Source organism: Squalius cephalus (genome assembly GCF_949319135.1).
Source record: "Squalius cephalus genome assembly, chromosome: 5".
Classification (NCBI taxonomy): Eukaryota; Metazoa; Chordata; class Actinopteri; order Cypriniformes; family Leuciscidae; genus Squalius; species Squalius cephalus.
The window spans coordinates 381,032-405,310 of record NC_137126.1 but is presented as its reverse complement, the minus strand read 5'-3'; the positions used below and the strand labels follow the sequence as shown (position 1 = coordinate 405,310).

The 24,279-nt window shown below is 42.4% G+C and overlaps 1 protein-coding gene across 2 annotated transcripts in view; it reads right to left on the bottom strand.

The window, feature by feature from the left end:
* Positions 1 to 23,896, bottom strand: part of ddx54 (DEAD (Asp-Glu-Ala-Asp) box polypeptide 54) — a 39,429-nt gene extending 15,533 nt beyond the window's left edge. Inside the window, exons 1-12 of one of the 2 annotated variants that reach the window (XM_079871228.1) lie at positions 23,593 to 23,896; positions 21,999 to 22,125; positions 21,577 to 21,647; positions 19,689 to 19,877; positions 10,837 to 10,886; positions 10,688 to 10,729; positions 10,286 to 10,381; positions 5,099 to 5,220; positions 4,710 to 4,771; positions 4,004 to 4,135; positions 1,479 to 1,689; positions 103 to 234 (exon numbers count right to left, since the gene is read on the bottom strand). In XM_079871228.1, the coding sequence (XP_079727354.1) occupies positions 103 to 234; positions 1,479 to 1,689; positions 4,004 to 4,135; positions 4,710 to 4,771; positions 5,099 to 5,220; positions 10,286 to 10,381; positions 10,688 to 10,729; positions 10,837 to 10,886; positions 19,689 to 19,877; positions 21,577 to 21,647; positions 21,999 to 22,125; positions 23,593 to 23,700 (1,342 nt within the window). In that variant the 5' untranslated portion in view covers positions 23,701 to 23,896. The remainder of the gene's footprint in view (positions 1 to 102; positions 235 to 1,478; positions 1,690 to 4,003; positions 4,136 to 4,709; positions 4,772 to 5,098; positions 5,221 to 10,285; positions 10,382 to 10,687; positions 10,730 to 10,836; positions 10,887 to 19,688; positions 19,878 to 21,576; positions 21,648 to 21,998; positions 22,126 to 23,592) is intronic. The other variant, XM_079871229.1, reaches the window with a different exon arrangement.
* Between the last annotated feature and the right edge of the window lie 383 nt (positions 23,897 to 24,279).

Sequence of the window (24,279 nt, the reverse complement as noted above, 5' to 3'; positions counted from 1 at the left end):
TAAAAAAATATCCACTTGTCCCAGACAAGCGTTAATGTCGATCCCTGCACACACACACACACACACACACACACAGCACAGCACAGAGTCCCCTGTGTTTACCTGGTGTGTGTTCAGGGACGGCGAACTGTACGGGTCGACCCAAGAACAGATGCAGATCGTAGAGGAACGGCACTTCATCAGAACACACCAGACTGAGCGCTGTCCCGCCTCTGCCGGCGCGAGCCACGCGACCTGCAACACAGAGGTCAGGGGTTAGAGGTCGAGGTCGGGGTTAGAGGTCGAGGTCGGGGTTAGAGGTCGAGGTCAGGGTTAGAAGTCGAGGTCAGGGTTAGAAGTCGAGGTCAGGGTTAGAAGTCGAGGTCAGGGTTAGAAGTCGAGGTCAGGGTTAGAGGTCGAGGTCAGGGTTAGAAGTCGAGGTCAGGGTTAGAAGTCGAGGTCAGGGTTAGAAGTCGAGGTCAGGGTTAGAAGTCGAGGTCAGGGGTTGAAGGACATGGGTTAGAGGTATGGGGTTAAAGATCAGGGGTTAGAGGTCCTGGGTTAAAGTTCAAGGTCAGGGGTTTAAGGTCAGGGGTTAGAGGTCGAGGTCAGGGTTAGAGGTCGAGGTCAGGGGTTAGAGGTCGAGGTCGGGGTTAGAGGTCGAGGTCAGGGTTAGAGGTCGAGGTCAGGGTTAGAAGTCGAGGTCAGGGTTAGAAGTCGAGGTCAGGGGTTGAAGGACATGGGTTAGAGGTATGGGGTTAAAGATCAGGGGTTAGAGGTCCTGGGTTAAAGTTCAAGGTCAGGGGTTTAAGGTCAGGGGTTAGAGGTCGAGGTCAGGGTTAGAGGTCGAGGTCAGGGGTTAGAGGTCGAGGTCGGGGTTAGAGGTCGAGGTCAGGGTTAGAGGTCGAGGTCAGGGTTAGAAGTCGAGGTCAGGGTTAGAAGTCGAGGTCAGGGGTTGAAGGACATGGGTTAGAGGTATGGGGTTAAAGATCAGGGGTTAGAGGTCCTGGGTTAAAGTTCAAGGTCAGGGGTTTAAGGTCAGGGGTTAGAGGTCGAGGTCAGGATTAGAGGTCGAGGTCAGGGGTTAGAGGTCGAGGTCGGGGTTAGAGGTCGAGGTCGGGGTTAGAGGTCGAGGTCGGGGTTAGGGTTAGAGGTCGAGGTCGGGGTTAGGGTTAGAGGTCGAGGTCGGGGTTAGAGTTCGAGGTCGGGGTTAGAGTTCGAGGTCGGGGTTAGAGGTCGAGGTCAGGGGTTAGAGGTCGAGGTCGGGGTTAGAGGTCGAGGTCGGGGTTAGAGTTCGAGGTCGGGGTTAGAGTTCGAGGTCGGGGGTTAGAGGTCGAGGTCAGGGTTAGAGGTCGAGGTCAGGGGTTGAGGTCAGGGGTTGAAGGACATGGGTTAGAGGTATGGGGTTAAAGATCAGGGGTTAGAGGTCCTGGGTTAAAGTTCAAGGTCAGGGGTTTAAGTTCAGGGGTTAGAGGTCAAGCGTCTGCTTAGTCACACACCGACTCTGTGCAGGAAGAGTTTGGGCTTGGACGGGAAGTTGAAGTTGATGACGTTGTCGAGGAGTGGGATGTCGATGCCCCGGGCCGCCACATCCGTGACCAGCAGAACCATGGCCTTCCGGTGGACGAAGCGGCCGATGTTGATCTTACGGGCCGTCTGGTCCAGAGCGCTGTAGATGTAGGCCACCTCCACGCCCTGCTCCTTCAGGAGCTGCAACACACACACACACACACACACACACACACATCAGAACCAAGAGAACAGAATCAGCACTTCCTGGGAAACTGGTGCGAATCTCAGTAGAGCTCCTTGCACACCGAGTCCGAAAAAACAAATACGACCTCACGTTGTGTCAATCACGTTTACACACTGCCTCCGAAACGTTCGGCATAAAAAACTTTGGATCGGGTTTGATTTTTTGCACCTTGGAACCTGTTTCAAAGTTTGTGTTCTCGGGCACCAAACACAGTTATCCAATCACAGCCTCTGATGAGCCAAAGTCAGCTGAGGTTTGAACAGGGCTCGTACAGATACTGTCAAATTACACTGCAATACTTTAAAATTCTTTTCAAGGACTACAATCAGAGATCTCACTTATCAAAACAATATCTATTATTTTTTAAATTCTAAAAAAGTTAAACAGATAAATAAAAAACTTACTAATAAAACAAAATGGTACAAATAAAGTGCAGCACATACAAAGTATGCAATGACTGTGGAAACTTTAACCATTGAAAGGACACTATGACAAAGACATCGCTTATTCAAACTTATTCAAGATTTTTTTCCCATGAATATATGATTGACCTGAAGAATGAAAGCTGTATCATATACTTGTGTATATACGTATATATATATATATATGAGCAATATCACGTTTGTAGTCATGCGAAATGTCTTTATATCTTTATCAGACTAGCCTGGTTAAAACCAGACCATCCTCAGCAGTAACTGAGTTATGGTCTGGCAAAGCTTCATTAATAACTCATTTCCAAAGGGGCGTCACCAACGGACGTCGCTCAAATGCCTCTGGGCGCAGTTGGATAGACCTAAAACCAATCAGAGCGATCGGCATCGTGTAAAGCCATATGCTGCGTCCCAATTCGCCGAAGTTACACTACGCCATAAAAGTATGTACTCTTTTTGTGAAGAAAATGTATTTACTTTTGAATGTGTAGCAGAAAAGTAGGCAAGCTTTGGGACACACTACTTCGTCATCTTTATCGGACGGATCTGTCGCGTGCGTCCTGTCATGTAAACTGCCCTGTCAATCATCGTGTCACAGTTAAAATCCTCTATTAAATCTAATTTAATTTCCTACCGTTTCGGAGAGAAATGTAGTAGCACGTTCATCTGCCAGTGGGTCTTTCATGGAGACTGTCCTCATGTGTTTGCAATTTGAATATAATAATGCATTTAAAAGTTGAACGGACGTCGCTCAAATGCCTCTGGGTGCAGTTGGATAGACCAAAAACCAATCAGAGCGATCGGCATCGTGTAAAGCCCGCCTCAACGTTTCTGATTGGTGCCGCGATTTCTAGGCCATGGAAATGGGCTTGAATGAGCTCTTTGCCAGACTACTCGCAGAGCAAATCTGAATTTGCCAGAAGTTGTCTGGGTTTTCCCAGGCTATTATCAGACAGGCTGCAACTTTAATTTTGCATGAAAATGTTGTTTCATCGATTAAACACTAATTTCATATATATTGTCTTTCAATGATTTAAGCACTTTAAGTGCCTCTTCATAAATATGGCCGTTTCCAAGGGTTTTCTAGGATTTCAATGTCAGAAAGTTAAATCCAAGCCCTTTAAGCCCCCTGTATGAACCCTGTGTAAATGTGTTTCCACCGTAGTTTATTATCCGCATTATTATTATTTTTTAACACTTTCATTTTTATTGGAATTTTATGACAACGACAACAAAACAGATAACATGCATTGAACAAAATCAAAGGAAGGTAAGGAGGAGGCATCTAATACAATTGATACAAACAAAAAAATTTTTTGATCATCGGAATCACTGATCAATAAACCTTACATATACAATATTTCTACCATCTTTTGCGCAAGTTTACCAGAAACCCAATCAGTAGAATCTCACAAAATTCACACTCAGTGTACAGTTGTATTGGGAAGAACAGTTATGCAGACTCTAGGGCCAGAAAATGGGTCCAATTTCTCCATTTTTCTTTAAATGACGATTCTCTTAACCTTATAGTGTAGGTTCATTTTTCCATTATAAAATGCTTTGAATTAAACTTGTCCATTGCTGTTGATCTGGGATGTTCGATTTTTTAATGCACATTTTTAGAATTGATGTGCATCTTGGCGCTTCCATTCAGAGTTTTTTATGCAATTTACCAACATTTGCATGACAATAGGTGGATGGAAACACAGCTGATGATGATGAACTAGTGGACGGCCTCAAGAGTGTAGCAGTGAACATTGAAATCACAGGTTTTATTGCTGTTTTTGATGGAAACAGAACGTGAATGAAAGCACAACACAGACTCCTGGAGTTTTACCTCTTTCAGGAACTCCACGTGATGTTTGGTGGCGACGAACACCACCGTCTGCTCCTGCGGCTTCACCACGGTCCTCAGCAGATGCAGGAGAAGAGCCGGCTTATCGTCCATGCGCACGTGGAAGAACGAGAGCTGGACGACACGGAACAAGGAGAGGTCTCAGGAATGAGATTAAAAAGATTCTATTTCAAATAAACTTTACATTCATCAGAATCCTGAAAAAAGGTGTTTTTTTTACAACATTTTTAACTGTTTTCAACACTGATAATAATCATAAATGTTTCTTAAGCATCAAATCCTCATATTAGAGTGATTTCTGAAGGATCATGTGACACTGAAGACTGGAGTAATGATGCTGAACATTCAGCTTTGATCACAAGAATAAATTACACTTTACTGTATATTCACACAGACAACAGCTGATTTACACTGGAATAATATTTCACTGTTTTACTGTATTTTTGATCAAAAAAACGCAGCCTTGGTGAGCAGAAGAGACATTTTACCCCGAACCCTTGACTCTTTTACTCATCAACATGTTGGTGGTCTTACAGTGAAGGATTCCTCAGTGACGTTTGCAAACTCTTTCACAGAGAACTTTCCTGTCCCTCTGATGTCATCAACCCCACGAATAAAATCAAGAGCCCATATTTCACATTACAGAGCTGACATTGAACGCAGACTTGAACAGAATGGGAATGTTCACCTTCAGCTGGTCGCTGAGTTTAGTGTCCACATCCAGACGAACGAGGACCGGCTCCGTGAGGCCTGTGTGGGAAACACAGATCCGCCAATCAGAAGAGCTCAACTATAAGTGTGTCACGATACTGATCTCACCATACTCTGAACAAAGCCAAACATTTTAAACATTGTATTAAATATCTAATAATGCATTTTATTTTTAATATATTAATACTAATTAATAAACATGGAAGCTCAAATGTCTGAGCTTCTGTCTAGCCATACATGATGCATAGTGTCACATTTTTGTATTGTGATAGAACGTGACAATGTAGTGTTGATGCCCTGATTATATAATATATAAGGTCATAATGTCATATATGTGCAGATGTCAGTGAGTAAGAGACTGATCACCGGCTCTGGCGAACTCCACGATCAGTTTGGGAAGCGTGGCGGAGAACAGCAGTGTCTGTCGAGCGTCTGGGAGACGTCTGATGATCTCCTGAAGCTGCTCCGCAAAACCCATCTCAAACAGCCTGGAGAAGCAGAAACATCTCGTTAGAGTAACGAGGGAAGATCCAGCTGGACACTAGTGCTCCACTCATATATGAGGGCATGTTTTTATATATGAGGCCTTGTTTTTTAATCAACGGCATCTGACGTTTTTCTGTTTGGCCGAAGTGCGGTGTGCGTGACTTATTTTGACGTGTGCAGGACTTTTATTTTGACGGTGTGCAGGGCTTTTATTTTGACGGTGTGCGGGACTTATTTTAACGTGTGCAGGACTTTTATTTTGACGGTGTGCAGGACTTTTATTTTGACGGTGTGCAGGACTTTTATTTTGACGGTGTGCAGGACTTTTATTTTGACGGTGTGCGGGACTTTTATTTTGACGGTGTGCGTGACTTATTTTGACGTGTGCAGGACTTTTATTTTGACGGTGTGCAGGACTTTTATTTTGACGGTGTGCAGGACTTTTATTTTGACGGTGTGCATGACTTATTCTGACGTGTGCGGGACTTATTCTGACGGTGTGTGGGACTTTTATTTTGACTGTGCGTGACTTATTTTGACGGTGTGCGTGACTTATTTTGACGGTGTGCGTGACTTATTTTGATGGTGTGCAGGACTTTTATTTTGACGGTGTGCGTGACTTATTTTTATGGTGTGTGGGACTTTTATTTTGACTGTGTGCGTGACTTATTTTGACGGTGTGCGTGACTTATTTTGACGGTGTGCGTGACTTATTTTGACGGTGTGCGTGACTTATTTTGATGGTGTGCAGGACTTTATTTTGACGGTGTGCGTGACTTATTTTGACGGTGTGCAGGACTTTTATTTTGACGGTGTGCGTGACTTTTGACGGTGTGACTTATTTTGACGGTGTGCGGGACTTTTATTTTGACAGTGTGCGTGACTTATTTTGACGGTGTGCGGGACTTATTCTGACGGTGTGTGGGACTTTTATTTTGACTGTGCGTGACTTATTTTGACGGTGTGCGTGACTTATTTTGACGGTGTGCGTGACTTATTTTGATGGTGTGCAGGACTTTTATTTTGACGGTGTGCGTGACTTATTTTGATGGTGTGTGGGACTTTTATTTTGACTGTGTGCGTGACTTATTTTGACGGTGTGCGTGACTTATTTTGACGGTGTGCGTGACTTTTATTTTGACGGTGTGCGTGACTTTTATTTTGACGGTGTGCAGGACTTTATTTTGACGGTGTGCGTGACTTATTTTGACGGTGTGCAGGACTTTTATTTTGACGGTGTGCGTGACTTATTTTGACGGTGTGACTTATTTTGACGTGTGCGAGACTTTTATTTTGACAGTGTGCGTGACTTATTTTGACGGTGTGCATGACTTATTCTGACGGCGTGACTTATTTTGACGGTGTGCGGGACTTTTATTTTGACGGTGTGCAGGACTTATTTTGACGGTGTGCGAGACTTATTTTGACTCTGCGTGACTTATTTTGACGGTGTGCAGGACTTTTATTTTGACGGTGTGCGTGACTTATTTTGACGGTGTGCGGGACTTATTTTGACGGTGTGCGGGACTTATTTTGACGGTGTGCAGGACTTTTATTTTGACGGTGTGCAGGACTTATTTTGACGGCGTGACTTATTTTGACGGTGTGCGGGACTTATTTTGACGGCGTGACTTATTTTGACGGTGTGCAGGACTTATTTTGACGGTGTGCGGGACTTATTTTGATGGTGTGACTTATTTTGACGGCGTGACTTATTTTGACGGTGTGCGGGACTTATTTTGACGGCGTGACTTATTTTGACGGTGTGCAGGACTTTTATTTTGACGGTGTGCAGGACTTATTTTGACGGCGTGACTTATTTTGACGGTGTGCAGGACTTATTTTGACGGTGTGCGGGACTTATTTTGATGGTGTGACTTATTTTGACGGTGTGCAGGACTTTTATTTTGACGGTGTGCGGGACTTATTTTGACGGTGTGCGGGACTTATTTTGATGGTGTGCGGGACTTATTTTGACGGTGTGCGGGACTTATTTTGATGGTGTGACTTATTTTGACGGTGTGCAGGACTTTTATTTTGACGGTGTGCGGGACTTATTTTGATGGTGTGACTTATTTTGACGGTGTGCAGGACTTTTATTTTGACAGTGTGCGTGACTTATTTTGACGGTGTGACTTATTTTGACGGTGTGACTTATTTTGACGGTGTGCAGGACTTTTATTTTGACGGTGTGCGGGACTTATTTTGACGGTGTGACTTATTTTGACGGTGTGCAGGACTTTTATTTTGACAGTGTGCGTGACTTATTTTGACGGTGTGACTTATTTTGACGGTGTGACTTATTTTGACGGTGTGCAGGACTTTTATTTTGACGGTGTGACTTATTTTGACGGTGTGCAGGACTTTTATTTTGACGGTGTGACTTATTTTGACGGTGTGCAGGACTTTTATTTTGACGGTGTGACTTATTTTGACGGTGTGCAGGACTTTTATTTTGACGGTGTGCGGGACTTATTTTGACGGTGTGCAGGACTTATTTTGACTGTGCAGGACTTATTTTGACGGTGTGCGTGACTTATTTTGACGGTGTGACTTATTTTGACGGTGTGCAGGACTTTTATTTTGACGGTGTGCGGGACTTATTTTGACGGTGTGACTTATTTTGACGGTGTGACTTATTTTGACGGTGTGCAGGACTTTTATTTTGACGGTGTGACTTATTTTGACGGTGTGCGGGACTTATTTTGACGGTGTGACTTATTTTGACGGTGTGCAGGACTTTTATTTTGACGGTGTGACTTATTTTGACGGTGTGCAGGACTTTTATTTTGACGGTGTGCGGGACTTATTTTGACGGTGTGCAGGACTTATTTTGACAGTGTGCAGGACTTATTTTGACGGTGTGCGTGACTTATTTTGACGGTGTGACTTATTTTGACGGTGTGCAGGACTTTTATTTTGACGGTGTGCGGGACTTATTTTGACGGTGTGACTTATTTTGACGTTGTGCAGGACTTTTATTTTGACGGTGTGCGGGACTTTTATTTTGACGGTGTGACTTATTTTGACAGTGTGCAGGACTTATTTTGACGGTGTGACTTATTTTGACGGTGTGCAGGACTTTTATTTTGACGGTGTGCGGGACTTATTTTGACGGTGTGACTTATTTTGACGGTGTGCAGGACTTTTATTTTGACGGTGTGCATGACTTATTTTGACGGTGTGCGGGACTTATTTTGACGGTGTGACTTATTTTGACGGTGTGCAGGACTTTTATTTTGACGGTGTGCGTGACTTATTTTGACGGTGTGCGGGACTTATTTTGACGGTGTGACTTATTTTGACGGTGTGCGTTACTTATTTTGACGGTGTGCGGGACTTATTTTGACGGTGTGCGGGACTTATTTTGACGGTGTGCAGGACTTTTATTTTGACGGTGTGCGTGACTTATTTTGACGGTGTGCAGGACTTATTTTGACGGTGTGCGGGACTTATTTTGACGGTGTGCAGGACTTTTATTTTGACGGTGTGCGGGACTTATTTTGACGGTGTGCGGGACTTATTTTGACGGTGTGCAGGACTTTTATTTTGACGGTGTGCGGGACTTATTTTGACGGTGTGCAGGACTTATTTTGACGGTGTGCGGGACTTATTTTGACGGTGTGCAGGACTTTTATTTTGACGGTGTGCGGGACTTATTTTGACGGTGTGCAGGACTTTTATTTTGACGGTGTGCGGGACTTATTTTGACGGTGTGCAGGACTTTTATTTTGACGGTGTGCGGGACTTATTTTGACGGTGTGCAGGACTTATTTTGACGGTGTGCGGGACTTATTTTGACGGTGTGCAGGACTTTTATTTTGACGGTGTGCGGGACTTATTTTGACGGTGTGCGGGACTTATTTTGACGGTGTGCAGGACTTTTATTTTGACGGTGTGCGGGACTTATTTTGACGGTGTGCAGGACTTATTTTGACGGTGAACATGCGAAACCCGAGGGAGCGGTTCTAGCAGACCAATCACAGCGCTTGCCGTCTACGTAGAATTGACGCATTGTTACATTTTTGGAGAGGTGCACATCAGGGTACGCCGAAGTGTACGCATGCTACACAGCTGTCGATGTAGCTACGCCGTGAGTTTGACGCAGAAGTACAAATTGGCCTTTATTTTGACCATGTGCATGTCTTATTTTGACGGTGTACAGGTCTTATTTCAATAGTGTTTGGGACTTTTATTTTGAAAGCGCTAAGAACCCCAGTGAAATTATCATTCCCAGTGCACAGACAGGTGTTACTTCCATTTATTCTTATTTTTAACCATTTCTTTATTTGTGAAAAAATACTTTAATACGACTACAGAATCAAGAAGTTGTAAATCTGTTTGTTTTACAGATTTGTTTATTATCGAGATTAACAGGCGACCCCAGAATATGAACTCTACACGCATTTTCTTTATAATGTTTTTTTTATGAGAAAACGCTTAACATGAAATAGCGTTTATATCCTTGCCTGTACATTGTTCATATCAATGAACTGAATTTGGTCTTTTAATATCATTGTAACAGGTAAAGATGACTGGCAGTCAATGGAGGAAAGACTTGTTTTCAATAAAACTATGAATTTGTGTGTATGTGTTTCTACTATCTTTAAATTAAATTGTGTGATGTCATGACTCGTGATTTCACATGAGTAGACGTTTTCAAACAGGCACTATGTTTACATATATATCACATATTTAAGATCAAAACAACTACATTCTCGCATAATAAACTATTAAACGACATTATGTGACACAGTAACAGAGTTGTTTGTAAAGTTACAGTGGGTTTGCTCCTCCATCATTGACGCTTGCAGTGAGAAATATAGATCCGGCAGAAACAAGCGGAGTGATACAAACTGTGAAACTGTTTCCGTGTGATAGCAGTAGAATATCGCATGGAGCAAAAAGGCTCTCATACCAATCAGATTCGAGAACCAGAACTAACTGTTGTATAAATATGGTCCATCCAACTATAGTGATATAGTTATTGTTCTCGGAGTAAACGCTGATATAGTTATTGTTCTCGGTGTGAACGAGCCTTTACTCTGGTATGGAGACATCTCTCACCTGTCGGCTTCATCAAACACCATATACTCCACACCCTGGAGCTTCAGGTTCATCTCCTGGATAACGTGCATCAGACGCCCAGGAGTCCCAATGATGCTGTAGAACATGAGGAGAACAACAGGAGAAGATGAGGAGAACATCAGAAGAAGATCAGAAGAACAACAGAAGAACAACAGGAGAAGATGAGGAGAACAACAGCAGAAGATCAGAAGAACAACAGAAGAACAACAGAAGAACAACAGGAGAACAACAGGAGAAGATCAGGAGAACAACACGAGAATTTTAGGAGAACAACAAGAGAAAATGAGGAGAACAGGAGAACATGATGTTCACATCGCACAATCATCAAACACACACACTCGCGCACACACTCGCGCACACTTTCTTCGAGGGTGAACTTACATGTCGGGATTCTCATGAAGAGCAGCAAACTGGTCGTCCATCCTGACAAACAGAAAGAAAACACACAGAAAGTCACAACTGATGCTAAAACACAAGACTGAAGTTCATCCGAGACTCACACACACTCACTCACACACACACACACACACCTGTCTCCACCGAGAATCAGCGCCGTCTTCAATCCAGTAAACTTCCCCAGCTGAAACACACAAACACTGAATGAGAGTGTGTGTGTGTGTGTGTGTGTGTGTGAGTGAACATGTAAGTTAGTGTTTGTCTGTGAGTGATTGAGTGAGTGAGTGTGAGTGTATGAGTATGTAAATAAGTCAGTGAGTGAGTGAGTGAGTGAGTGAGTCAGTGAGTGAGTGAGTGAGTGAGTGAGTGAGTGAGCGAGCGAGTCAGTGAGTGAGCGAGTCAGTGTGAGTATATGAGTGTATGAGTATGTAAATAAGTCAGTGAGTGAGTGAGTGTGAGTGTATGAGTATGTAAATAAGTCAGCGAGTGAGTGAGTGAGTGAGTATGTCAGTCAGTGAGTGAGTGAGTGAGTGAGCGAGCGAGTCAGTGTGAGTATGACTGTATGAGTATGTAAATAAGTCAGTGAGTGAGTGAGTGAGTGTATGAGTATGTAAATAAGTCAGTGAGTGAGTCAGTGTGAGTGTATGAGTGTATGAGTATGTAAATAAGTCAGTGAGTGAGTGAGTCAGTGAGTGAGTGAGTGAGTGAGTGAGTGAGTGAGTGAGTGAGTGAGTGAGCGAGCGAGTCAGTGTGAGTATGACTGTATGAGTATGTAAATAAGTCAGTGAGTGAGTGAGTGAGTGTGAGTGTATGAGTATGTAAATAAGTCAGTGAGTGAGTGAGTGAGTGAGTCAGTGAGTGAGTGTATGAGTATGTAAATAAGTCAGTGAGTGAGTGAGTGAGTCAGTGAGTGAGTGTATGAGTATGTAAATAAGTCAGTGAGTGAGTGAGTGAGTCAGTGAGTGAGTGTATGAGTATGTAAATAAGTCAGTGAGTGAGTGAGTGAGTCAGTGAGTGAGTGAGTGAGTGAGTATGTCAGTCAGTGAGTGAGTGAGTGTATGAGTTTATGAGTGTATGAGTATATAAATAAGTCAGTGAGTGAGTGAGTGTATGAGTTTATGAGTGTATGAGTATGTAAATAAGTCAGTGAGTGAGTGAGTGTGAGTGTATGAGTATGTAAATAAGTCAGCGAGTGAGTGAGTGAGTGAGTATGTCAGTCAGTGAGTGAGTGAGTGAGTGAGCGAGCGAGTCAGTGTGAGTATGACTGTATGAGTATGTAAATAAGTCAGTGAGTGAGTGAGTGTGAGTGTATGAGTATGTAAATAAGTCAGTGAGTGAGTCAGTGTGAGTGTATGAGTGTATGAGTATGTAAATAAGTCAGTGAGTGAGTGAGTCAGTGAGTGAGTGAGTGAGTGAGTGAGTGAGTGAGTGAGTGAGTGAGTGAGTGAGCGAGCGAGTCAGTGTGAGTATGACTGTATGAGTATGTAAATAAGTCAGTGAGTGAGTGAGTGAGTGTGAGTGTATGAGTATGTAAATAAGTCAGTGAGTGAGTGAGTGAGTGAGTCAGTGAGTGAGTGTATGAGTATGTAAATAAGTCAGTGAGTGAGTGAGTGAGTCAGTGAGTGAGTGAGTGAGTGAGTGAGTATGTCAGTCAGTGAGTGAGTGAGTGTATGAGTTTATGAGTGTATGAGTATATAAATAAGTCAGTGAGTGAGTGAGTGTATGAGTTTATGAGTGTATGAGTATGTAAATAAGTCAGTGTGTGAGTGAGTGAGTGAGTATGTCAGTCAGTGAGTGAGTGAGTGAGTGAGTGTGTCAGTCAGTGAGTGAGTGAGTGAGTGAGTATGTCAGTCAGTGAGTGAGTCAGTGTGAGTTTATGAGTGTATGAGTATATAAATAAGTCAGTGAGTGAGTGAGTGTATGAGTTTATGAGTGTATGAGTATGTAAATAAGTCAGTGTGTGTGTGAGTGAGTATGTCAGTCAGTCAGTCAGTGAGTGAGTGAGACATTCAGTCAGTGGGTGAGTGAGTGAGTGAGTGAGTGAGTGAGTGAGTGAGTATGTCAGTCAGTGAGTGAGTGAGTGAGTGAGTATGTCAGTCAGTGAGTGAGTGAGTGAGTGAGTATGTCAGTCAGTGAGTGAGTGAGTGAGTGAGTGAGTGAGTGAGTGAGTGAGTGAGTGAGTGTGTCAGTCAGTGAGTGAGTGAGTGAGTGAGTATGTCAGTCAGTGAGTGAGTGAGTGAGTGAGTGAGTGAGTGAGTGAGTGAGTGAGTGAGTACTCCCCATCAACCCCAAACCTATCATTAAAGAAATCCACAAACATCTAAAAGACACTCATGATGAAGCACTAAAAGCACATTTTGCCCTCCAGAATAAACTCCAATGTTACTCGACCCTCAATAGAACCACTAAATTGGCCAGTTATCTATTTATTAAACATTTTAAAGAAAGACAAATCCTCTCCAAATACAGATTGAGTGACCATGATCTAGAGATAGAGAGAGGAAGACGTAGACTAACATGGACAGAGAGAGAGCAGAGGATCTGTAGACACTGTGACCTACAGCACATCGAGGATGAGGAACACTTTCTGCTCTTCTGCTCTAAATACTCCAGTATAAGAGAAACCTTTCTGCCCAGATTTGAAATCTTGATTCCATCATTCTTTGAACTGAGTGACACTGAGAAAATGTTCTTCTTACTGGGAGAAGATGATAGTACAGCTGCACTAGCGGCTAAATATGTGTTAGCTATTCACAACGCCAGAGTCAGCTAATTCTCTAGAGAGACCCACTGTATTTATTCATTTATTAGGATAGATTGTGTTTATTTATCTATTTATTTATATTTACTATGCTACATATGACATGATCTATACATATATGTTTTGTTTGTTTTATTATTTATATATAATATGTTGATGCTTTGGCAACATTGTGTTACACAGTCATGCTAATAAAGCTCATTTGAATTGAAAAAAAAAAAAAAAAAATTGAGTGAGTGAGTGAGTATGTCAGTCAGTGAGTGAGTCAGTGTGAGTTTATGAGTGTATGAGTATATAAATAAGTCAGTGTGTGAGTGAGTGAGTATGTCAGTCAGTGAGTCAGTGAGTGAGTGAGTGAGAGTATGTCAGTGAGTGAGTGAGTGTGAGTGAGTGAGTGAGAGTATGTCAGTGGGTGAGTGAGTGAGTATGTCAGTGAGTGAGTGAGTGAGTGAGTGAGTGAGTATGTCAGTGAGTGAGTGAGTGAGTGAGTGAGTCAGTGAGTGAGTGAGTGAGTGAGTGAGTGAGTATGTCAGTGAGTGAGTGAGTGAGTCAGTGAGTGAGTGAGTGAGTGAGTATGTCAGTGAGTGAGTGAGTGAGTCAGTGAGTGAGTGAGTATGTCAGTGAGTGAGTGAGTGAGTGAGTCAGTGAGTGAGTGAGTGAGTGAGTATGTCAGTGAGTGAGTGAGTGAGAGTATGTCAGTGGGTGAGTGAGTGAGTATGTCAGTGAGTGAGTGAGTGAGTCAGTGAGTGAGTGAGTGAGTGAGTATGTCAGTGAGTGAGTGAGTGAGTGAGTCAGTCAGGTGGAATACTTATATGGCACAAAGATGATTTAAAACATTCGATTAAAGTTGCTAAAAGTGGAAAATCATCCATTTGGCTTGAAGTGAAATCCGTCATATATCAGTCTAATCTTTACCTCTGTGCAGTCTATATTCCCCCTCATGACTCTCCCTATTACGAAGAGCAAAGCTTCCCAACATTACAGACTGACATCTTACACTTTCAGTCCAGAGGAAACATCCTCATCTGCGGAGACTTAAACGCCAGAACAGGGCGAGAAACTGATTATGTAAATACTGTAGATAATGACCACATCCCCAATGACACCACGTTTCATCCCTCATCGAATATCACACCGAGAAACAGCTATGATACCTCAGTGAACATTAGTGGAAAACAAATGTTGAAACTCTGTAAAGGTTTAGGATTGTACATTATTAACGGCAGAACTCGTGGAGACACATTAGGTAGATTCACTTACTGCTCCAGATTAGGAACCAGTGTGGTTGATTATTCAATAACAGATATTGATCATAGTTTTATCAATGCCTTCACAGTCAGACCTCAGCTCCCGATGTCCGATCACTGCCAAACTGTGCTTTATCTGAAAGCCCCATGTCAAATAACCAAAACTGCTCCACCTGAACCTGAAAAACTGTTTCCTCTGAAACATAAACTCAAGTGGAATCAATCCAACTCAGAACAATTCAGAGAAAATATGAACAGCCCTACTATATTAAAAATGCTAGGTGACTTTATGTCCACTGATTTCACCTTAGATATTAATGGAATAAATTTAGCAACAAAAAACTTAAATTACATATTCATAACATTGATAACTCTATCTAATATTAAACAGCAAACCAAACATAGAACCAGTCAACAGAGAAAGAGAAAGGATGTCTGGTTTGATGATGAATGTGCCGGTCTCAGAAAAGAACTCAGGAGACTTTCTAACAAAAAGCACAAAGATCCGTCCAGCCAGACATTACGGCTTTCTTACTCAGACTGTCTGCAAAAGTACAAAACACTTCTGTGGAAAAAAAGAGAAAAATATTTTCAAACTAAAATTGAAGAAATTGACGATTCAATAGATCAAAACACTTTCTGGAACTTATATAAAAAACTCGAAAAACCCAAATTAGAGATATCACTCCAGAATGGCACAATCTGGAAATCTTACTTCGAAAATCTGTATCAAAAAATTGAGCCGGCCGACCTCAACCAGCCTCAGAGTAGAATAAAGAAAACTCTAGAAGACATGGAAAAAACTATTAAGAATTATCAAAATCCATTAGATAAATCAATTACAATATCTGAAATATTAGAACATATTAAAAATCTTAAATTAAAGAAAGCATGTGGACAAGATCGCATTAATAACGAAATGCTTAAACTCAGCAGTCCCAGCATGATTCAAACAATAGCCAAATGATTTAATCTGGTGTTCTGGTCTGGACACTTCCCTGAGATCTGGTCTGAGGGACTCATCACCCCCATATTTAAGAGCGGTGATCGATTCGACCCCAATAACTACCGCGGGATAAGTGTGGGCAGTGTGTTGGGAAAACTGTTCTGCAGTATCATCAACACACGCATCGTCTCACACATCTCAGCACACAACATCTTAAATAAAGCACAGATTGGCTTTTTACCAAAACACCGCACATCCGACCACATCTATTCTCTCCACACTCTAATCAACAAGAACATCAACGACAAACAAAGGAAAATATTTGCATGTTTTGTAGACTTTAAAAAAGCATTTGATTCAATTTGGCATGATGGTCTATTGTACAAAATCCTACAAATTGGCATCGGCGGAAAAACATTTGACATTATAAAATCTCTGTACACCAACAGCAAAAGTGCGGTGAAGATCGGCAACCACAGAACCGCGTTCTTCCAGCAGGGCCGTGGAGTGAGGCAGGGCTGCAGTCTGAGCCCGACTCTATTCAACATCTACATCAATGATCTGGCATCAGCGCTGGAGAGCTCTACTGCGCCCGGCCTCACTCTACAGGGGTCAGAGGTCAGATGTCTGCTGTACGCGGATGACCTGGTCCTGCTGTCCCGCACACCTGAGGGCCTTCAGCAGAGCCTGGCCCTGCTGGAACAATACTGTCACGACTGGGCCCTGACAGTCAATCTGGACAAAACCAGAGTCATGGTGTTCCAGAAGAAAGCCCGATCTCAGGGACACAAACACCAGTTCCTGTATAAAGGCCAGGTCCTGCAGCACAGCTCTAGCTACAGATATCTGGGCATCGACATCAGCGCTTCGGGACGCTTCGGTCTGGCTGTGAAAACACTCGGTGAAAAGGCTCGGAGGGCTTTCTATGCTATAAAGTCACGATGTGGACACTTAAAATTACCCATTAAAACCTGGATAAAATTATATAATTCAATAATAAAACCAATAATTTTATATGGATGTGAAATTTGGGGACCAGTACTAAATTGTAAAAATTGGGATAAAACATCAGTAGAAAAATTACAATTGGAAATTGGCAAAAATATTCTCGGGGTTCACAGAAACACGTCCACTGCCGCCTGCAGGGCTGAGCTGGGCCTGTACCCGCTGAACATCGAGATCCAGAAGAGATGTGTTCAGTTCTGGCATCATCTCCATCAGTCTGACCCAGAGTCAGTGCAATATAAAGCCCTCCTCGCCAATGAAACCTCAGCAGAACCTCATCCTCTGAACACACTCGCTCTCCAACTCGTCCATCAGACTATACTCCCCATCAACCCCAAACCTATCATTAACCAAATCCACAAACATCTAAAAGACACCCATGATGAATCACTAAAAGCACATTTTGCCCTCCAGAATAAACTCCAATGTTACTCGACCCTCAATAGAACCACTAAATTGGCCAGTTATCTATTTATTAAACATTTTAAAGAAAGACAAATCCTCTCCAAATACAGATTAAGTGACCATGATCTAGAGATAGAGAGAGGAAGACGTAGACTAACATGGACAGAGAGAGAGCAGAGGATCTGTAGACACTGTGATCTACAGCACATCGAGGATGAGGAACACTTTCTGCTCTTCTGCTCCAGATACTCCAGTATAAGAGAAACCTTTCTGCCCAGATTTGAAATCTTGATTCCATCATTCTTTGAACTGAGTGACACTGAGAAAATGTTCTTCTTACTGGGAGAAGATGATAGTACAGCTGCACTAGCGGCTAAATATGTGTTAGCTATTCACAACGCCAGAGTCAGCTAATTCTCTAGAGAGACCCACTGTATTTATTCATTTATTAGGATAGATTGTGTTTATTTATCTATTTATTTATATTTACTATGCTACATATGACATGATCTATACATATATGTTTTATTTGTTTTATTATTTATATATAATATGTTGATGCTTTGGCAACATTGTGTTACACAGTCATGCTAATAAAGCTCATTTTGAATTTGAATTTGAAATTTGAATTTGAATTTGAATTTGAATTTGAATTTGAGTGAGTGAGTGAGTGAGTGAGTGAGTGAGTGAGTATGTCAGTGAGTGAGTGAGTGAGTGAGTATGTCAGTGAGTGAGTGAGTGAGTGAGTATGTCAGTGAGTGAGTGAGTGAGTCAGTGAGTGAGTGAGTATGTCAGTGAGTGAGTGAGTGAGTCAGTGAGTCAGTGAGTGAGTATGTCAGTGAGTGAGTGAGTGAGTGAGTGAGTGAGTGAGTGAGTCAGTGAGTGAGTGAGTGAGTGAGTCAGTGAGTGAGTGAGTGAGTGAGTCAGTGAGTGAGTGAGTGAGTGAGTGAGTGAGTGAGTCAGTGAGTGAGTGAGTCAGTGAGTGAGTATGTCAGTGAGTGAGTGAGTGAGTCAGTGAGTGAGTGAGTGAGTCAGTGAGTGAGTGAGTGAGTGAGTATGTCAGTGAGTGAGTGAGTGAGTCAGTGAGTGAGTGAGTGAGTCAGTGAGTGAGTGAGTGAGTGAGTATGTCAGTGAGTGAGTGAGTGAGTGAGTCAGTGAGTGAGTGAGTGAGTGAGTGAGTATGTCAGTGAGTGAGTGAGTGAGTCAGTGAGTGAGTGAGTGAGTGAGTATGTCAGTGAGTGAGTGAGTGAGTCAGTGAGTGAGTGAGTGAGTGAGTCAGTGAGTGAGTGAGTGAGTGAGTATGTCAGTGAGTGAGTGAGTGAGTGAGTCAGTGAGTCAGTGAGTCAGTGAGTGAGTGAGTGAGTCAGTAAGTCAGTGAGTGAGTGAGTCAGTGAGTGAGTGAGTGAGTCAGTGAGTGAGTGAGTGAGTGAGTCAGTGAGTGAGTGAGTATGTCAGTGAGTGAGTGAGTGAGTGAGTGAGTCGGTGAGTGAGTGAGAGAGTCGGTGAGTGAGTGAGTGAGTGAGTGAGTGAGTCAGTGATTGAGTGAGTGAGTGAGTCAGTGAGTGAGTGAGTGAGTGAGTATGTCAGTCAGTGAGTGAGTGAGTGAGTGAGTGAGTGAGTATGTCAGTGAGTGAGTGAGTGAGTGAGTGAGTATGTCGGTGAGTGAGTGAGTGAGTGAGTGAGTGGGTGAGTGAGTGAGTGAGTGAGTCAGTGAGTGAGTCGGTGAGTGAGTGAGTGAGTCGGTGAGTGAGTGAGTGAGTGAGTGAGTCGGTGAGTGAGTGAGTGAGTGAGTATGTCAGTGAGTGAGTGTGTGTGTAAGTGAGTGAGTGAGTGAGTGAGTGAGTGAGTCAGTGAGTGAGTCGGTGAGTGAGTGAGTGAGTCGGTGAGTGAGTGAGTGAGTGAGTGAGTCGGTGAGTGAGTGAGTGAGTGAGTATGTCAGTGAGTGAGTGTGTGTGTAAGTGAGTGTGTGTGTAAGTGAGTGAGTGAGTGAGTGAGTCGGTGAGTGAGTGAGTGAGTGAGTGAGTGAGTGAGTGAGTGAGTCAGTGAGTGAGTATGTCAGTGAGTGAGTGTGTGTGTGTAAGTGAGTGAGTGAGTGAGTGAGTGAGTGAGTGAGTGAGTGAGTGTGTGTGTGTGTGTGTGTGTGTGTGTGTGTGTGTGTGTGTGTGAATGAATGAGTGAGTGAATATGTGAATGTGAGTGAGACTGTGTGTGTGTCTGTGTGTGTGTGTGTGTGTGTGTGTGTGAATGAATGAGTGAGTGAATATGTGAATGTGAGTGAGACTGTGTGTGTCTGTGTGTGTGTGTGTGTGTGTGTGTGTGTGTGAATGAATGAGTGAGTGAATATGTGAATGTGAGTGAGACTGTGTGTGTGTGTGTGTGTGTGTGTGTGTGTGTGTGTGTGTGTGTGTGAATGAATGAGTGAGTGAATATGTGAATGTGAGTGAGACTGTGTGTGTCTGTGTGTGTCTGTGTGTGTGTGTGTGTGTGTGTGTGTGTGTGTGTGTGTGTGTGTGTGTGTGTGTGTGTGTGTGTGTGTGTGTGTGTGTGAATGAGTGATTGAATATGTGAATGTGAGTGAGACTGTGTGTGTCTGTGTGTGTGTGTGTGTGTGTGTGTGTGTACCTCTTTGGTGAACTTCATGGTCTGCAGGGCTAGCTCTCTGGTTGGCGTTAGCACTAGCGCTCTGACTCCTGTCTGCGCCTGCGGGACCTTCAGCTTCTCGAACATCGGAATGAGGAACGCTGCTGTTTTCCCGCTTCCCGTCCTCGCCATGGCAACCACATCCTTCCCATCCAGGATCATGGGAATAGTCTGAGGAAGAGGAACAGACACACGAGTCTTAAAGGGATAGTTCGCCCAAAAATGAAAATTAGCCCATGATTTACTCTCCACTCTTCTATCAGACGAACACAATCAGAGTTATATTAAAACATGTCCTGGCTCTTCCCAGCTTTATAATGGCATCTAGTCTATCTAGTCCATTAAAGTGCATCTATCCATCATAAAAGTGCATTTTTATGGACTTCATACAGCTGATAGAGGGGCTAATTTAAATTTTTGGGTGAACTATCCCATAAGTCATAATTTCAACTTTTCATCTTATAATTAACATTTAGTATGTCATCATTTTTAACTTCTAATCTTATAATTATGATTTACCAAAGCATGATGCTTCCTTAGCATACTTTCTATTATATCGGCTTGGCATAAATACATTTTTAGTGCGGGGAAAGAAGGTTACACATGGTCTAAGACTATCAAAATACACATTTGTTTTTATCCGATTTTTTGACAATTTTTTTTACGAGATATAACGATTTAAAGTAAATTCTTGAGTCAGTTTTGACCGGGAATTAAACTCAGATTTTACACATGAAATTATGCTGACTTTTACATTTTTTTTTTTTTTTTTTTTTTTACATACAGTTCGATTTGTCTCAAAAATACTCTGTAAAATAAATATTTAACCTCTTTCCCGAATCTCACACCCTTTCAGAACTGAAGTTTGTAGGGGAAAAGTGTAATGTGCACACAGAAACTGTAAATAGACAAAATATAAGATAATAAACCATATCTAATGAACAACAGCAAAAGTGAAAGTTTATGCAAGTAAAATGAACATGTCTGGGAATATTCCAGAGTAATATTAATGTTGTTTTGAGTTTGTTTAATGAGAAAAATAATATCTAGGTTTTATAAACTTGGACTGTTTCTGAACAGCAGGAGTTATAAACTCAAAGTCATTAAACTCTATTCACTGGTAATTATAAGTTTACATGTTCTGGTAAAATTCACAATGAAATATTCAAATAAAAATGAAGGATATTGAAACAAATGTCTTGCGTCACAGTAGTTTTGCTGTAATTAGAAATTTCTCGATTTTTTTATTAATAAAAAAGGAGTAATTGTAGAAATAACGTAGTACTTTAAAAACTCTCATTAATGAGAATTGACTGATAAATATGAAGTTATGACTGTTTTATGACTCGCTTTGAAACAGCAGGAGTGTTAAACTAGTTAAACTGCTGTGAGTTTCTAACACACACGCCTGAGAGAGAGAGAGAGAGAGAGAGAGAGAGAGAGAGGGAGAGAGAGAGAGAGTCAGAGAGAGAGGGAGAGGCAGAGAGAGAGAGAGAGAGAGAGAGAGTCAGGCAGAGGGAGAGAGAGAGGGAGAGAGAGAGGGAGAGAGAGAGCGAGAGCGAGTCAGGCAGAGAGAGAGAGAGAGAGAGAGAGAGAGAGAGCGAGAGCGAGAGAGAGTCAGAGAGAGAGGGAGAGGCAGAGAGAGAGAGAGAGAGAGAGGGAGAGGCAGAGAGAGAGAGAGAGAGAGAGAGAGAGAGAGTCAGGCAGAGGGAGAGAGAGAGGGAGAGAGAGAGGGAGAGAGAGAGAGACCCTAACTTGACATCTTTCTCTCTCCTGATCAACATAATCACACGTTCTCCTGTTTGGTAAAGTTATTGATGGATTCTAATAGGAACACAAGCTTATAGTTGAGCAGTTTCTGTAACATTACCTTCCTCTGGATGGGAGTGGGAACTTTATAGCCCTTCTTCATGATGCCTTTATACACCGGATAACTGAGACCTGCACACACACACACACACACACACACACACACACACACAGTTACTCCAGCGATCGGCTGATGGATTGAGTGATTGAGTGATTGGTTGAGAGATTGATTGAGTGATCGATTGATGGATTGATGGATTGATGGATTGAGTGATTGAGTGATTGATTGAGTGATAGATTGAGTGATTGGTTGAGAGATTGATTGAGTGATCGATTGATGGATTGATGGATTGATGGATTGAGTGATTGAGTGATAGATTGAGTGATAGATTGAGTGATCGATTGATGGATCGAGTGATTGATTGAGTGATTGATGGATTGATTGGTTGATTGATTGATTGATTGGTTGATTGATTGACTCACCCATGGACTGAAAGCCGCCGGACTTCTTCTTCTTCTTGTTCTGGGCTCTGACCAGCTCTCTGGTGTCCGGCTCCGCGTCAGACACACACTCGGATGAAGCCGGGAAACGAAGGAGTCTTCTGTTGGGCTGAACAACGACACAGTCGGCTCACACAACTATAGCGCACAAGCGTCACAGACAGACGACAGGAGGCACGACACTAGCGGAGCCGGCCGGGGCATACGCGAACTAAGCGGCTGCTTAATCAAGCTTAATCAAGCTGTTAACTTAAACAAGTGACATGAATGAATGAATGAATAATTCAAGACAAGAAAATTCTGAATTCATGATCAATAAAGCGGCCTCCATCAGCTGCGGTGTCCAGTGTTAGAGTCACGCGCATAACCTCGCGAGCGCAGGCAACTCATGCGCAGTCACGCTAATGTTAAGACATGCCACAGAAATCAGATTTGATCAATGATTGATGATTGACATTTAAATCAATGATTTATCCTTTAAATGTAATGATATTCAGAACAAAACAGGAATAAAAAAATAACTATAAACAAGCCAAAATGAAATAATTTACAGCGAAAGTGAAAGTAAGTGGCGTTGGGCTCACGTTTCTCTCATTAGAATCAGAATGTTTCAACATTCGCGATGTATTTGGATGCTGAACTATTCTTTACCATAGTCTATTAATGTGCTCGGAAACATCGCAGTGGAGCGGCGCCTGAAGCCTCGATACTCTCACCATTCGACACACGTCACGACACTGAACTCACCATACCGCATTATTGCCATACTCCGAGACACATGATAAACGGTGCACAAAAAATGAACTGTTGATTAAAAAGCTTAATTTAATATTCATGATTCTGAAGATGAAAACACTGAATTATTGTAGATGAATATGCTTGATCTCTGTCACCGACTAGATATATTTAAAATAATGAAAATAAAACGGCCACTTTTTAATAAGACATTTGGCTTAATTAGGAGCCATAAATATCCCCGCATTGCATTATTATACATTATATTCAACATTATATATAGTAGTTTGATGTAGCTCTGACACTAAAACCTGGATTTTTTTTTTTTCCACACAGTAATTTTAATTCTGGGTGAACTATCCATAATACATATTGTTGTTGCATTTTTTTGTATTGCGATATATTGTGACACCCCTAATAAATACGGTTGGTAATCATATGTTTTTGTTGAAGCTGCCAGCCCAAGTGATTTAATCTTATTTTAAAACAATAATGTTGAACAGCAGAATTCCTGGTGAAAAACTACATTACCCATAATGCTGTGCAGGAATTCCACCAATCAGATGCGATCAGATGACTAATAATCGATTATTCGTTTTTGAATATGTGCTCGTGTTTCCAGCAAGGGTCACATATTACACTGAGACATCTAAGGCTACATTAATATGTTGGAACATAATATGAGTTCGGAACAGAAACTAGATTGAATGTAAACGCGCATCTGTCGACAAACTACAACCAAAACATTTCTAATTAATATAACGGGCGCGCTCTTTTAATAATACATGAGCCGATAATAAAACAGCAGATATGTGACAGTATCGTGGTAGTTTGGACTCACTGTATCGTCGTCATCTTTGACTCCGGCAGCCACTTCAAACTCTTCATCATCAGACTCGTGGTCTCTGTGCTTCCTCCTCTTCGTCAGCTTCTTCCTCCTGTGGGCCATTAGTGTGTGTTTACTTCTACAACCCGCTGAGATCTACGCGCTGGACTGTTGAGGGATCCGCTGTTTAATCGAGGAGATCAGGGGCTCTGAGAGATCAAAACACCGGAGACACGGGAAACACGTGTGCGCGAGGAGTGACGCGGAGAGATGACGCACGCGGAGAGCGCGGCGCGGAGAGATGACGCAAGCGGAGAGCGCGGCGCTGCAGTTCACGGAGTCGCCGCACGGTGGCAGCACTAACTGCGCGTGATTTAGAAAAAGCTCTGGATACGTCATCACTTCAAAACATCTGCAACGTTTCAACTGGAAGGGCAGTTTACATGGGTATACAAATAAAACTTAAAAAATAACCTCAAAAGAAAGTTCTGAAACATTGAATTGGTTCCCAAAAAATAACCAAATGTGAACCATATGGCAAGGTTGAGCAGATGTGCAGTGTTTGCTGGGTAATGAAGTTTAGGTTTCGCTGCTTTCATTTATTATCAAAATCATATTATTGAACACGAAAATGCCTACTTGTAAAACAGTGAAGATTTGTAATAAGTAACTTGGTTAATAAGAAAACCAAAGGCCATAATA